The sequence below is a fragment of the Triticum aestivum genome, chromosome 5D, assembly GCF_018294505.1.
Source record: "Triticum aestivum cultivar Chinese Spring chromosome 5D, IWGSC CS RefSeq v2.1, whole genome shotgun sequence".
Taxonomy (NCBI): domain Eukaryota; kingdom Viridiplantae; phylum Streptophyta; class Magnoliopsida; order Poales; family Poaceae; genus Triticum; species Triticum aestivum.
The window spans coordinates 34,019,478-34,032,756 of record NC_057808.1 but is presented as its reverse complement, the minus strand read 5'-3'; the positions used below and the strand labels follow the sequence as shown (position 1 = coordinate 34,032,756).

Here is a 13,279-nt window from a genome sequence, read left to right as displayed (position 1 = left end):
ATAATTCATTAAAAATCTATCCACTACCAACATTTTAGGGGAAAAAATGCTTTTCCTGTCCACAATCAAACATTCTTTCAGTCCTCTTATACTCAAGATGGCACAACACTGTAATTTGTGCTTTGGTGTACCACGTTTTGGGATTCCTGCAATCAAACAGGTCAAACATTTGAGGTGGCTGTACTTTGATGATCTCATTTGTATCAGTGTATGGATTCGTTTATGCAAATGCATGTTATATAATGATGGGGTTGACCTTGCATATATTAGGCAAGTTTGTGGTTATATATGCAACTGAATTATATTTGTTGACAAAATATCTCAAATTGTTTTGTTTTCGAGGGTTTAGATTTTATGCTATCACTACTAGAATCTGCAAATAACCCTAGGGCCTGATACCCTAAGCAAAAGGGCAAAAACACTAGGGAAACCATTTCCCCTAGTGTATACCCTAGGGAAATCGCCCTAGGGCTTCAGTGGTGGGGGAACCTCGGTTTCCCTTGGGTGTCCAAGGTATACCCTAGGTAACATCTACTTTCCCTTGGGTTTCCAACTCTAGGGAAACTGGCGACAGGAGGCTAGCCCCGCTGACATGTAAAGTAGGTTTCCTTTGGGTTCACTTTGCTCCCTAGGGAAATCTTCTATAACGGCAGTGACCGTTAACCCATACAACCCCTTGAGTTTGGGAACCCTAGGGCTCCAAAAAAGTGATGAATCAACCTATGGTTTTCTTATAGAATTACATTTCCACATGTATATTTTTTCCTATACAATTAAATTTATATATCTTTGGTGGGTATATTTAAAATATAACTATTAGGTATAAAATATATATTGAAAATCAAGTGTGTGCAAATCTCCCTAGAGTTAACACTACAAACCCTAAGAATACTTCACGGTGTTAACGAGAGAGCCATGGCACCGTTAGCGGTGTGTGTTAGGTCCCTAGGGTTTCATTTCTTTACCCTAGGCATAGCCCTTTCCTAAGGGTTTTCATAAGTAACCCTAGGGAACATTGCCAGCGTGGCATTGGATTGGTCCCACCCAGAGAATACCCCTTGGGTCTGGCAGCGAGCCCTAAGGATATAATACTACCCCTTGGGTTGTCAGTTCTTACCCTAGGGATACATTGTGTCCTTAGGGTGTCCAGTTTGGCTCTAGGGAACAATTTCAGCCCTAGGGCTATTTGCAGATTCTAGTAGTGTATCATTTATCTTAGATCTGTTGTTTGGCTAGAAAGAAAAGCGATATTTCTTACTTTACATGAGGAGCTACTAAATAATAATAGTTTTGCAAGGTTCTGTTATTGGGATGACTGGCCCTAAGCGATACATCGCAACGCTAGCCCCTGTTCTAGTTGAGTTTGATATGAGGATCAAGAAAGGAGAGCAAGAAGAGGATGATCTACAACTAATTGATGGTGCAATAGAGTACGACAATCTATGCACATCTGAATACCCATTCACAGATCGTATTAATGGCGATTGTGGCACGGTTGACATCACTTTAGCCCTCGTTCGTTGGGCATTTGAGGCCACAATAGATGTTACCGTATCAAAAGTGCAGAGTAGATTCGATTTATCTCTCAGTTCGTTTGTTTTTATTATGGATGGGTTACATGAGATTCAGCTCTTTCGTGGCAATATTGGTGAGTCGTGTGGCTTAAGAAGACATGTGATCGCTGTAAAGGAGGATACTTGGATGCATTTGAAGTTCAAGGTAGGTCAGAGAAGTTGTAAAAATGATGGTGATCTTGATTGCCATTGTTCCTTCAAAGCAAAAAAAACATGGGTATAATTGTCAACAAATCATGCTTGAGCTTGCCTCTATCTCAGTGAAGGTGACTTGGTCGAATGTGCGAACGGCTCTGAATTATAAGTCAACAACCGGCCAGTAATTACATCAAGGAATTAACCAGGAAAGAAATGAACAAGTGTGGATGTAAAACACTCCTTTTCATATTTGAACTTTAGTTGTGTTATTTGATATTGCACTGGATTTATTTCTTATTTCTTAGGCACTGGAATGCGTTGATAAGTTTGACTGATTTGCTGGAACAAATGCTAGAAAGTGGGACTATGTCGTATGAAAAGTACTCCCTCCAACCCAAAACAAGTGGTGTGGTTTTATTTCATAGATATGAAAGAAAATCTGAAGACCTCGTAGGACAAGAAAAAAATACAACCAAGATGGTTTAGTCGTCTATAATTCCAACCAAGCTTTTAGTTCCATTCATATATGCGGCAAAAACCCAAAATTCAGAGGTTCGGTGAAGATCTAATCATCATTTTACCCATGAATGTGGGCCATGAGTATGAATCTGTAGCTATAAATGTTGGATTGGTCCTAGAAAGTAGGAGTATGGTGCAAGTTAATATGTTAACCTCTGCAACCTTATGGTGCTTATGGAATTTGTCGGAATGAACTCTGTTTCCAGGGTCACACCCTTGGAAAAGCCTACTGGATGTATATGAGACAAGCTGGCTTGGACCACACATGGTTTGTAGGTTTAATCTCCAGGCAAACACAAAAGGAACTGCTGCTACAAGACATCATACTGAAGCCTGGGGAGACACTCGAACTGGAAGAAGTGAAACACCAGCTTGCCCAGACAAACTGGTTCCATGACGGTGAGAGTATCTGTGATGTGATTTTCTTTTTTGAGAACCACAGGATTTATATTGCTTCACCAGCAAGATTACAGTCATGCTGCTGCATACAACGAGTTAAGAAGGCCGGAACCTGGCAATGCCAGTGTAACGCCCACGATGCGGCTATATCTCCCACGTGTCGAGGCACGACTTAGAGGCATAACCGCATAGTGGTTTTATCGCAAGAAGGGTCATCTTCACACAATCCCATGTAATGAACAAGAATGGGATAAAGAGTTGGCTTACAATCGCCACTTCACACAATACATAAATAAATATCATACATCATCAAAAATACAATCATATCGACCGACTACGGTCAAAATCCAGATGAAAATAAGACAACCCCAAATTCTAGATCCCCGATCGTCCCAACTGGGCTCCACTACTGATCATCGGGAAAAGACACATAGTAACGACCACATTCCTCGTCGAACTCCCACTTGAGATCGACCCCATCATCGGCACTGGCATCGTCGGCACCTGCAACTGTTTTGGTAGAATCTGTGAGTCACGAGGACTCAGCAATCTCACACCCGCGAGATCAAGACTATTTAAGCTTATAGGAAAGAATGGTGTAATAAGGTGGAGCTGCAGCGGCAAAAGCATATATGGTGGCTAACTTGCGCAAAAGAGAGCGAGAAGAGAAGCAACGGAACGGTCGTCAGCTAGCAATGACCAAGAAGTGATCCTGACACCTACTTACGTCATACATAACTCAAACCGTGTTCACTTCCCGGACTCCGCCGAGAAGAGACCATCACGGCTACACACGCAGTTGATGTATTTTAATTGGGGTCAAGTGACAAGTTATCTATAACCGGACATTAACAAATTCCCATCTGCCTCATAACCGCGGGCACGGCTTTCGAAAGATAATACCCTGCAAGGGTGTCCCAACTTAGCCCATCATAAGCTCTCACGGTCAACGAAGGATAAACCTTCTCCCGGAAAAACCCGATCAGTCTCGGAATCCCGATTTACAAGACATTTCGACAATGGTAAAACAAGACCAGCAAAGCCGCCCGAATGTGCCGACAAATCCCGATAGGAGCTGCACATATCTCGTTCTCAGGGCACACCGGATAAGTCAAGCTACGAGTAAAACCAGACCTCGAGTTTTCCCGAGGTGGCCCCGCAGGCTGCTCGGTTCGGACCAACACTCGAAGGAGCACTGGCCCGGGGGGGGGGGGTTAAAATAAGATGACCCTCGGGCTCGCGAAAACCCGGGGGAAAAGGCTTAGGCGGCAAATGGTAAAACCAAAGTTGGGCCTTGCTGGAGGAGTTTTATTCAAGGCGAACTGTCAAGGGGGTCCCATAAATCACCCGACCGCGTAAGGAACGCAAACTCAAGGAACATAATCCCGGTATATCAGTAACTAGGGCGGCAAGAGTGGAACAAAACACCAGGCATAAGGCCGAGCCTTCCACCCTTTACCAAAATATATAGATGCATTAATTAAATAAGAGATATTGTGATATCCCAACATATCCATGTTCCGACATGGAACAAACTTCAACTTCACCTGCAACTAGCAACGCTATAAGAGGGGCTGAGCAAAAGCGGTAACTTAGCCAAACAACGGTTTGCTAGGAAAGGATGGTTAGAGGCTGACATGGCAATTTAGGAGGCATGATATAGCATGTGATAGGTAGCGGAGCATGGCAATAGAGCGAACAACTAGCAAAGCAAAGATAGAAGTGATTTCGAGGGGTGGTCATCTTGCCTGCAAGGTTCTCAGAGTTGTCGAAAGCTTGATCCTCGTAAGCGTACTCAACAGGTTCCTCGTTCACGAACTCGTCTCCCGGCTCTACCCAAGACAAGAACACAAACAAACGGAACCACAATCAACAACGAGAAATGTACAAGCAACATGATGCAAAACATGTATGATATGCAAGATATGATATGCGATGCATATGCGTGCTCCGGAGGGGAAATGATGAACATGGCAGTAACTTGTCAAACCAAGCATGCCACTAGAAAGATGAGATGATTTCGGTCGAAATCGATATAAAGATCACCGGAAACGGATGCACGGTTTGCAAATGGCAAGCAAAACAAGAATGACACGAATCTTCGATAAACAGCAAGATAGCACTTAAAATGCAACAAGAAATAATGCTACATCACCCCAACATAGCAACAAAGCATATGGAAGTAATATACAGGAGATGCTTGACAAAAGATGAACACTGAGCTACGGCTAGTTCACAACATATCAAGCTCAAACAAGCATGGCAAAAGTGCAAAAGATAACAGGTTCACAGACTTGGTGAAAAACTGGACATGGCAGAAAACAGCATCAGGTAGCAATGTTCAGAGCACGAAATCAACATGCTACAGGAACTTAACATAGGAAAACAAGGCATGGCAGTGTTCTACTAAATGCATATGACAAAAGTCCCTTACTGACCATAAGCCAAAAAGGACCAGAAGATATGATGGCAAGCATGTAAATGTAGCAAGTTTCGTTATCAGGTTTCAGACTTAGCAGAAAACAGAGCATGGTAGAAATAATAATATGTAGGCCTATTTGTGAGCTTGATGCACTCACTACAGAGTAATGCATGACAAACCAAGCACACCTACAGCAAGATGGCATGTTTATGAAGCTAACCATGGCAAGAACAAATGCATAGCATGTATGGATCAACTACAATAAGCTAGGAAAAATTGCATATCATGTTAAGAATCTGCCAGAAATATTTTATAGCAAAAGTAGAGCAAGATTGAGTCATGCTATGGCATTCCATAATTGCAAAAAATTGCAGTAATGGATAAATTACAACAATAGCTACAAAACATCCTTAATGAACATCTCCAAAATATGCATGGATCTCTCTGTAACATCAAGTTTACATAGCAACAAAATAACAACAGTTAAATACTTAGAGAAATCACTAAGTCCCTGAAATCAGAAATATTACGGAGCCTACTTTGCATGCTTGTGCTAGTCACCACAGAGATCACAAAAATACATGGACTATAGCAGTGGAAAGATGGCATGACATACAACAAAACACATGTAGATCTCATGCCCAAAAGATGCACAGATTAAATGATACAAAAATGACAAATCTCCAAGTTCTGATAAGAACCAGAGAATAACAGCAACTAGCCCTCTTCCAACAGAGATTTGGGTATCAAGATGACCTCTAATGAACATGATGCAATTGAACAAAATATAGAGCATCACGAGATGAACAATTTGACATATTACACACGCGAATCGGAGCTACATGCAAGGAGTTATGGCATCACGAACAAGTGCACATGCTATTGAAATTCAATGACTTGGAGAAAAAAGGGGGGGTCGGGGGGAAGTCAACGCCACTGTACCGAACGGATCTGGATCGGGAGAGAGCTCGCTCGACGGGGTTCGGCGGCGCGTTTGTCCGGCGGGCGCTGGACGCGTCCGCCCGCGTAGAGGGGATTTTTAGGGTTTCCGAAGACTGCGAATGTATTTCGGGAGTCTCATATATAAATAGTTAGAGGGAGTTAGGAGGCTCCAAATGAGGTGCGGTTTCGCCCACACGATCGTGATCGAACGACCTAGAGTATGGAAGAGAGTTTGGTGGGTTTAGGGCTGGTTTTAGAGGGGGTTTTTGCTGGACACTCAAACGGACTTTGCGGATGCCCGGTTAACCGTTGGAGTACCAAACGACCTTCAAATGGAACGAAACTTGACCGGTGGTTTCCGGGTGGTATATTAAGGCCACTTGACAAGCCTCGGTCCATTCCAAGAAAGTTTGACACCCGCACACGAAAGAAAACAAGAGGGGTGCACCGGAGGAGATAGGAGCGCCGGATTGCAAAACGAACAACGGGGAAAATGCTCGGATGCATGAGACGAACACGTATGCAAATGCAATGCACATGATGACATGATATGAAAATGCATGACATGACAAAATACAAAACGAAAGACAAAACCCGACAACGGAAGGAAAATCATAACACATAGCCGGAAATGGCAAGAGTCGGAGTTACAAATATGGCAAGTTACATCCGGGGTGTTACAGCCAGACACACACTGGATATTTTCCCTCTCTCACCGAGCTGAAGCTAAGTCTTCTCACATTTTTTTTTGGTCGGGTTAGTTTTATCACATGTCCACGGTGAATCCTATACAGCGTTTGTTATGTCATACAGTCGCCCAAAAGCACAGGGACACACGTCCTGGCCTTGGTTATCGGTTTTCAACCAATTTTCTTTGGTTTTTCTCATCCGGTATCTGCCTTTCTCATTGTCTTTTTTTTTCATTTTTCATTTTTTTCCTGTTCTATTTTTTTTGAAACAAGGTTTCCTGTTCTATTTGCTTATCTGGTTTCCTACAGTTTTTTGGTTGGGTTTCTTTGGGCGCGGACGTGTGGCACTCCGGGTGTAGGTGCACCTGGTATGCAATTTTTTTTGTAGAAATTCGGAAAAGGTAAAAAAATCCTGAAATTTTCTGGAAACATACATGTCCAACAGTTTGTACCTGTATAAAAAGTTTCACGAACGGATACGTTCCAGCGTATTGTGGCGACCGAAAAGAAAATGAAGACTATACAAGTTACTGTTCATCAACATCGGACTAGGAAATTTGTTTTTTTGGTTTGGGGTCAACAAAGTTTATTCCTGTGCTAAAAAAATTATACGGGTACAAAGGTAGGTCAACTTTGTATCCAAAAAAGTTTCAGTATTTTTTGAATTTTTTCTCTAATTACTAATTTATTTTCCTTATCAGGTGCACCAGCACCGAGTGCATCAAGGGATTTCCGGGGTTTCTTCTGTTATTTTTCGCTTTTCCTTTATGATTTACTCCCTCCGTTCCTAAATATAAGTCTTTTTAGAGATTCCATTACAAACTACATACGGATGTATATAGACATATTTTAGAGTATAGGTTCATTTATTTTGCTCCGTATGTAATCCATAGTGTAACCTCTAAAAAGACTTATATTTAGGAACGGAGGGAGTACATTTTTGGCCTTCTCCTTTTATTTTGTAAATATGAACGTACAAATAAATATACAATGGACATTTCTTTCAAGACACGATGAACATTTTTCTGAGAATAACGTGTTTTCAATGCACTATGAACGTTTTCTTATAATGACCACGTAATGAAGAAATGTTCATGCTTTAAAAAAAATTATTCATGTAAAGCGTCCGTTTCAAATACCCTCACGCGATTATGTAATTTGAAAAGTGCATACATTTTTATTTTCATCGTTGATTTTATTTTATTTTTTTGCATGATTCAATGGGTTCTGAAGTTCCGTTCGCTTTTATACTAAAGCTGCAACATAATTAATATGGATCGGAGGGAGTATTTTTTTCTCCATTTTCGCTAGAAATACAAAAACTAATATTCCTGCCTTTGCTCCTTCTTCGCACGTCCACTGTTTTGGAGTGGACCAACCAATCAACCAACCAAATTCACAGCAGACCAAAAGCGATCCTGCGTAGTCCACCGAAAAATACACAGGAGCTCTCGGGTGCTCCGCACTTCTATACGAAAAATATTCGTATTTTTTTTCCAGAAAATCAAAAAATTCCAAAATTTCAGGATGTCAAACCTGATTTCCCAATCTACTCCCGTGTGAAATTTCGTGAAAAAATACCAAAAAACGTATCCGTGGAGAAGGAATTACTGACCGGAAAAAAATGTACCCAAACAGTGTTTTGCTACACATAGAATTTTTTTGTCTTTTTTGCCGTGAATACATTTCCTGGTATTTTTTCACCAAATTTCAGACGGAAGTACATCGGGAACCCACGTTTGATATCCCCAAATCCCAGATTTTTTTTCAAAATTTTCGGTATTTTTTCTCTGGTATTGTATAAGGGGTGCGGAGCACCCGAGAGCTCTAAATCCTCGTCCGTAGTCCACCATACTACTCCCGAGTCAAAGAACGGCAACCTGGTACACACACGCGCGGAATGGAGTACGGTAGTCACCCCACACTCCATTGATCTCAACAACCTTGGTCTCACTCGGGTGCTTTCTCCCTGCTCGCCACTCCCCGACCCCCCGCCAATGCCGACGCCAGAGGCCGCATTCGCAGGCATCCTCCTCCTCGTCGTCTCCTTAGTTTCTGCTCTAGCCGGCGCCAATGCCGCGACGGAGTCGGAGGCCGAGGCGCTGCTGGCCTGGAAGGCCAGCCTCGCCGCCGCCGCCGCGCTGTCCGATTGGACCAAGGCCGCGCCGGCCTGCTCCTGGCTCGGGGTGTCCTGCGACGCAGCCGGACATGTCCTTTCGCTCAGGCTCGTGGGCCTCGGCCTCACCGGCACGCTCGACGCGCTGGACTTCACGGCGCTCCCGGATCTGGCCACGCTCGACCTTAACAACAACAACCTCTTCGGCGCAATCCCGGCGAGCCTCTCGCGCCTCCGCTCCCTGGCCAAGCTCGACCTCGGCAGCAACGGGTTCAACGGCTCCATCCCGCCGCAGCTCGGCGACCTCTCCGGCCTCGTGGACCTCCGGCTCTACAACAACAACCTCGCCGATGCCATCCCCCACCAGCTCAGCAGGCTCCCCAGGATCAAGCATTTCGACCTGGGATCCAACTTCCTCACCGACCCGGACTACAGCAGGTTCTCGCCGATGCCCACCGTCAACTTCATGTCGCTCTACCTCAACTACCTCACCGGCAGCTTCCCGGAGTTCGTCCTCAACAGCAGCAACGTCACCTACCTCGACCTGTCGCAGAACAACTTCTCGAGGCCGATACCAGACACGCTGCCGAAGAAGCTCCCCAACCTCATGTACCTCAACTTGTCCGTCAATGCCTTCTCCGGCGGGATACCAGCGTCGCTGTCGAAGCTGAGGAAGCTCCGGGACCTACGGATTTCAACCAACTATCTGACGGGGGGCATCCCCGATTTCCTTGGGTCCATGTCCCAGATGAGAGTTCTTGAACTTGGCGGCAACCCGCTCGGCGGTCCGATCCCGCCGGTTCTTGGCAGGCTCCAAATGCTACAGCGCCTTGACCTGAGGAGTGCCATGTTGGTTTCCACTATTCCACCGCAGCTGGGCAACCTTGGCAATCTCAGATTCACGGACCTGTCCATGAACCAGCTCAGCGGTGTCCTGCCGCCGGAGTTGGCCGGGATGCGCAAAATACGGGAATTTGGCATATCATCCAACAATCTCGCCGGTCAGATTCCACCGGCTATGTTCACCAGCTGGCCAGACCTCATAAATTTCCAAGTGTTCAAAAACTCATTTACCGGGAAGATTCCGCCAGAAATCGGCAAGGCAACCAAGCTAGAAATCTTGTATCTCTTCAGCAACAACTTTACCGGCTCTATCCCGGTAGAGATTGGCCAGTTGGTGAACCTGGTTCAGTTGGACCTGTCCGTAAACTGGCTCACAGGCCTGATACCTCACTCGCTTGGGAACCTCAAGCAGCTCACGCGGCTGACGCTGTTTTTTAATGAGCTCATTGGTGCCATCCCACCGGAGATCGGCGACATGACAGCACTGCAAGTACTGGACGTCAACACCAACCATTTGGAAGGCGAGCTGCCCACGACCATCACATCACTCGGTAATCTCCAATACCTTGCGCTGTTTGATAACAACTTCACTGGTACCATACCACCGGACCTCGGCAAGGGGCTGAGCTTAACCGATGCCGCCTTCGGGAACAACAGCTTCTCCGGTGAGCTGCCGCAGAGCCTGTGCCACGGCCTCGCGCTGCAGAACTTCACAGCAAACCACAACAACTTCAGCGGCACCCTGCCGCCATGCCTGAAGAACTGCGCAGGCCTGTACCATGTGAGACTGGAGCAGAACCAATTCACCGGCGACATCTCAGAGGTGTTTGGCGTCCATCCCATCTTGGATTCCTTGGATGTCTCGAAGAATCAGCTGACAGGGAAATTGTCGCCTCATTGGTCACAGTGCACCAATCTTACAGTTCTATCCATGAACAACAACCTCATGTCTGGCAGTATCCCTGCAGCCTTGTGTCGATTGACCTCTCTCCGATCACTGGATCTATCAAATAACCAATTCACCGGGGAGCTCCCACACTGCTGGTTGAAATTAAAGGCACTGGTGTTTATGGATGTGTCCAACAATGGTCTGTGGGGTAACTTTCCTGCCTCAACGAGCTTGGATGACTTTCCTCTCCAATCACTTCGTCTTGCTAACAATAGCTTCTCCGGAGAATTCCCATCTGTCATTGAGACTTGTTGCAGTATGCTCATCACACTAGATCTTGGGGACAACATGTTTGTTGGTGATATTCCGTCTTGGATTGGAACAAGTGTTCCTCTTCTAAGAGTTCTGACCCTCCCATCCAACAAGTTCAGTGGTGTCATTCCATCTGAGTTGTCCAAACTTTCTAATCTGCAAGTACTTGACTTGTCCAAGAATAGCTTTACTGGATCGATCCCAGGAACGTTCGGCAACTTAACATCAATGATGAAAACACCAAAACAAGTTTTCTCCAGCAAAAAAGTAGAATCTTCTGGAAGGCATGATTTTGTCCAAGTGAGACGGATTTCCACATTTTCTCGGAGGACAGTGCCAGCCAATAACCCGTCGCTGCTGGATAAGTACCGAGACAGAGTTAACATTTTCTGGAAGGGCCGTGAACAAACTTTCCAGAAAACAATCGAAATATCAGGTATTGATTTATCAAGCAATCTACTCACAGGGAACATCCCTGAGGAGCTAACATACCTTCAAGGTCTCCTATTCTTGAACTTGTCTAGAAATGATCTGTCAGGCAGTATTCCAGAAAGCATTGGTGGTTTGGAGCTATTGGAGTCCCTTGACCTCTCATGGAATGAACTTTCAGGTGCTATCCCTCCTACCATTTCAAAATTGAATTCGCTCGGCGTGTTAAATCTGTCCAACAATCTCTTAAGGGGCGTCATACCCACTGGAAGTCAGATGCAGACATTTGCAGACGAATCAATTTATGGCAACAATCCGGGGCTTTGTGGGTTCCCGTTGAGCATAGCTTGTTCGGATGAGGGAACTGAAGACCACCAAGAACTTGGACGAGGTATATGGTTGTGGTACTCTATAATCCTTGGCATCGTTTTCGGTTTTTGGTCCTGGTTTGGAGCTCTGTTTTTCCTCAGGCCATGGAGGTTTTTCTTTCTCCAATTTCTTGATAAGTTAGGCAGTAAGTAAGGTTCTTATATCCTCAGATGTATTTTTTTCTCTGCAATTCTAAACTAAATAATTTCAAAGTTTTCTGTATCTGTAGCAAGCTTTAGAAATTGTGGAATTACTTCCTTCCTTTGGTGAAGGAACTTGTGGTTTCTCAGCATCCAATGCTGGAGCTGTAGTCTTTTTCTGCATCTTCACAATTAGCAAATCTGCAGACAAAAAGGCAACTTAGCATCTAGATTTTATCCATTTCCCTGACCATGTTCAAGAAACACAAAGTTCAGAGCATTATAATTTAAATACAGAAAACAAAAGCTGAGGAAAATCATATGAGTGGAATAAAAAAGAGTTCGGAATACAGCATGATGAACAATAAAAAATATAGTGCAGGAACAACAGCAAGTGGCAACACATTGGCCAGTTTCCCTCCCAAATATCAGTAAACACTAAAAAAGGCTATACTATTCAAAGCGCACTTTGAATACTAACAGGAATCTGTAAAAGAAAAAAAAACAGTCCATGGAGCAAGGAATGGCGCTTAGGGAACATGGAAGATAGATATTTCAGATTACCATCCATACTTGTTTTTCTCTCATATCGTACACATCTACTCCCTCTGTCTCAAAATATAAGAACGTTTTTAACAACACTAAACTAGTGTCAAAAACGTTCTTATATTATGGGAATGGGACCGAGGGAGTAGCAGAAAAACAGTGGAGCAATGCGATAACTTTCTTAATCTGTTTTTGGTCATAAATATATTTGTAGGTATCTAGATTAGCACTATCGAAATGACAGGCTTGCATTCTTCAGCCAAAAAATGACTTCATATTTGTCATTTAAAAATTATAAATAGGACAAATGATTCTAGGGTAGGCACAGAAACGCATGTGTTCGATAAAAGACACAACATTACTTTGCCGTTCTCATCTTGATTATGCCAGTCTCAGAATCTCCGCTCAACCAAATCCAACTGAATAACACGTGCTATTCGGAAAACGTCCGAGAACGAATATTAAGCATACGATCAAGCAGGTAATGTTTTAAAACAGACACTGGCAAAGGATCAAACAACCTACAACCCACTGGACGTTTTCAGAGAACGGCAGCAAACAAACAGACATCACATTTCCTGAACTCCGAACGGATGTTTTATGTATTTCCGTTATGCTTCGATGGAAAGGGGAATAGCCCGGTTAAAAGAAAAAGACATCTGGCTGAGCCTAGGACATGAACCTGACACACTGAAACGAAACAGATGCATCATATTTCCTGACGAAAGAGAATAGTCAAGAGTTGATAATCCCATGCTACGGTCGACACGGGCGTGCAGACGAGAAACAAACCTTCAGGGCACATGTTTCTGTGCACCAGCAGTCCGGCACACACAGAAATCACGAAGGTACCAAACAACCTAGCTCATACCTCAGAGGAGACACAAGTGCCTGACACTGGGACGGAACAGGGACAGCAGGAACTCGATGTCCCGGCGACGAAGAACGGGAA

At 44.3% G+C, this 13,279-nt stretch overlaps 1 protein-coding gene across 2 annotated transcripts; it reads left to right on the top strand.

Annotated features, from left to right (window-relative positions):
- The first annotated feature begins 8,320 nt into the window (after positions 1 to 8,320).
- LOC123119247 (LRR receptor-like serine/threonine-protein kinase GSO1) lies at positions 8,321 to 11,933 on the top strand. 2 transcript variants are annotated; one of them, XM_044538974.1, is made up of 2 exons: positions 8,321 to 11,279; positions 11,454 to 11,933. In XM_044538974.1, exons 1-2 carry the CDS (start codon positions 8,681 to 8,683, stop codon positions 11,792 to 11,794), a joined length of 2,940 nt encoding a protein of 979 aa, XP_044394909.1. In that variant the 5' UTR covers positions 8,321 to 8,680; the 3' UTR covers positions 11,795 to 11,933. The 2 variants fall into 2 exon arrangements, with proteins under 2 accessions (XP_044394909.1, XP_044394908.1); XM_044538973.1 differs by having other exon boundaries at positions 8,322 to 11,279; positions 11,382 to 11,933.
- The last annotated feature ends 1,346 nt before the right edge of the window (positions 11,934 to 13,279 follow it).

What these genes read in the sequence shown, in the direction of transcription:
- LOC123119247 (XM_044538973.1), top strand. Translation starts at nt 8,681, where the DNA reads ATGCCGACGCCAGAGGCCGCATTCGCAGGCATCCTCCTCCTCGTCGTC. An exon ending in GAAAACAATCGAAATATCAG is followed by an intron (nt 11,280 to 11,381) that starts GTATTGATTTAT and finishes ATGATCTGTCAG; the next exon opens with GCAGTATTCCAGAAAGCATT.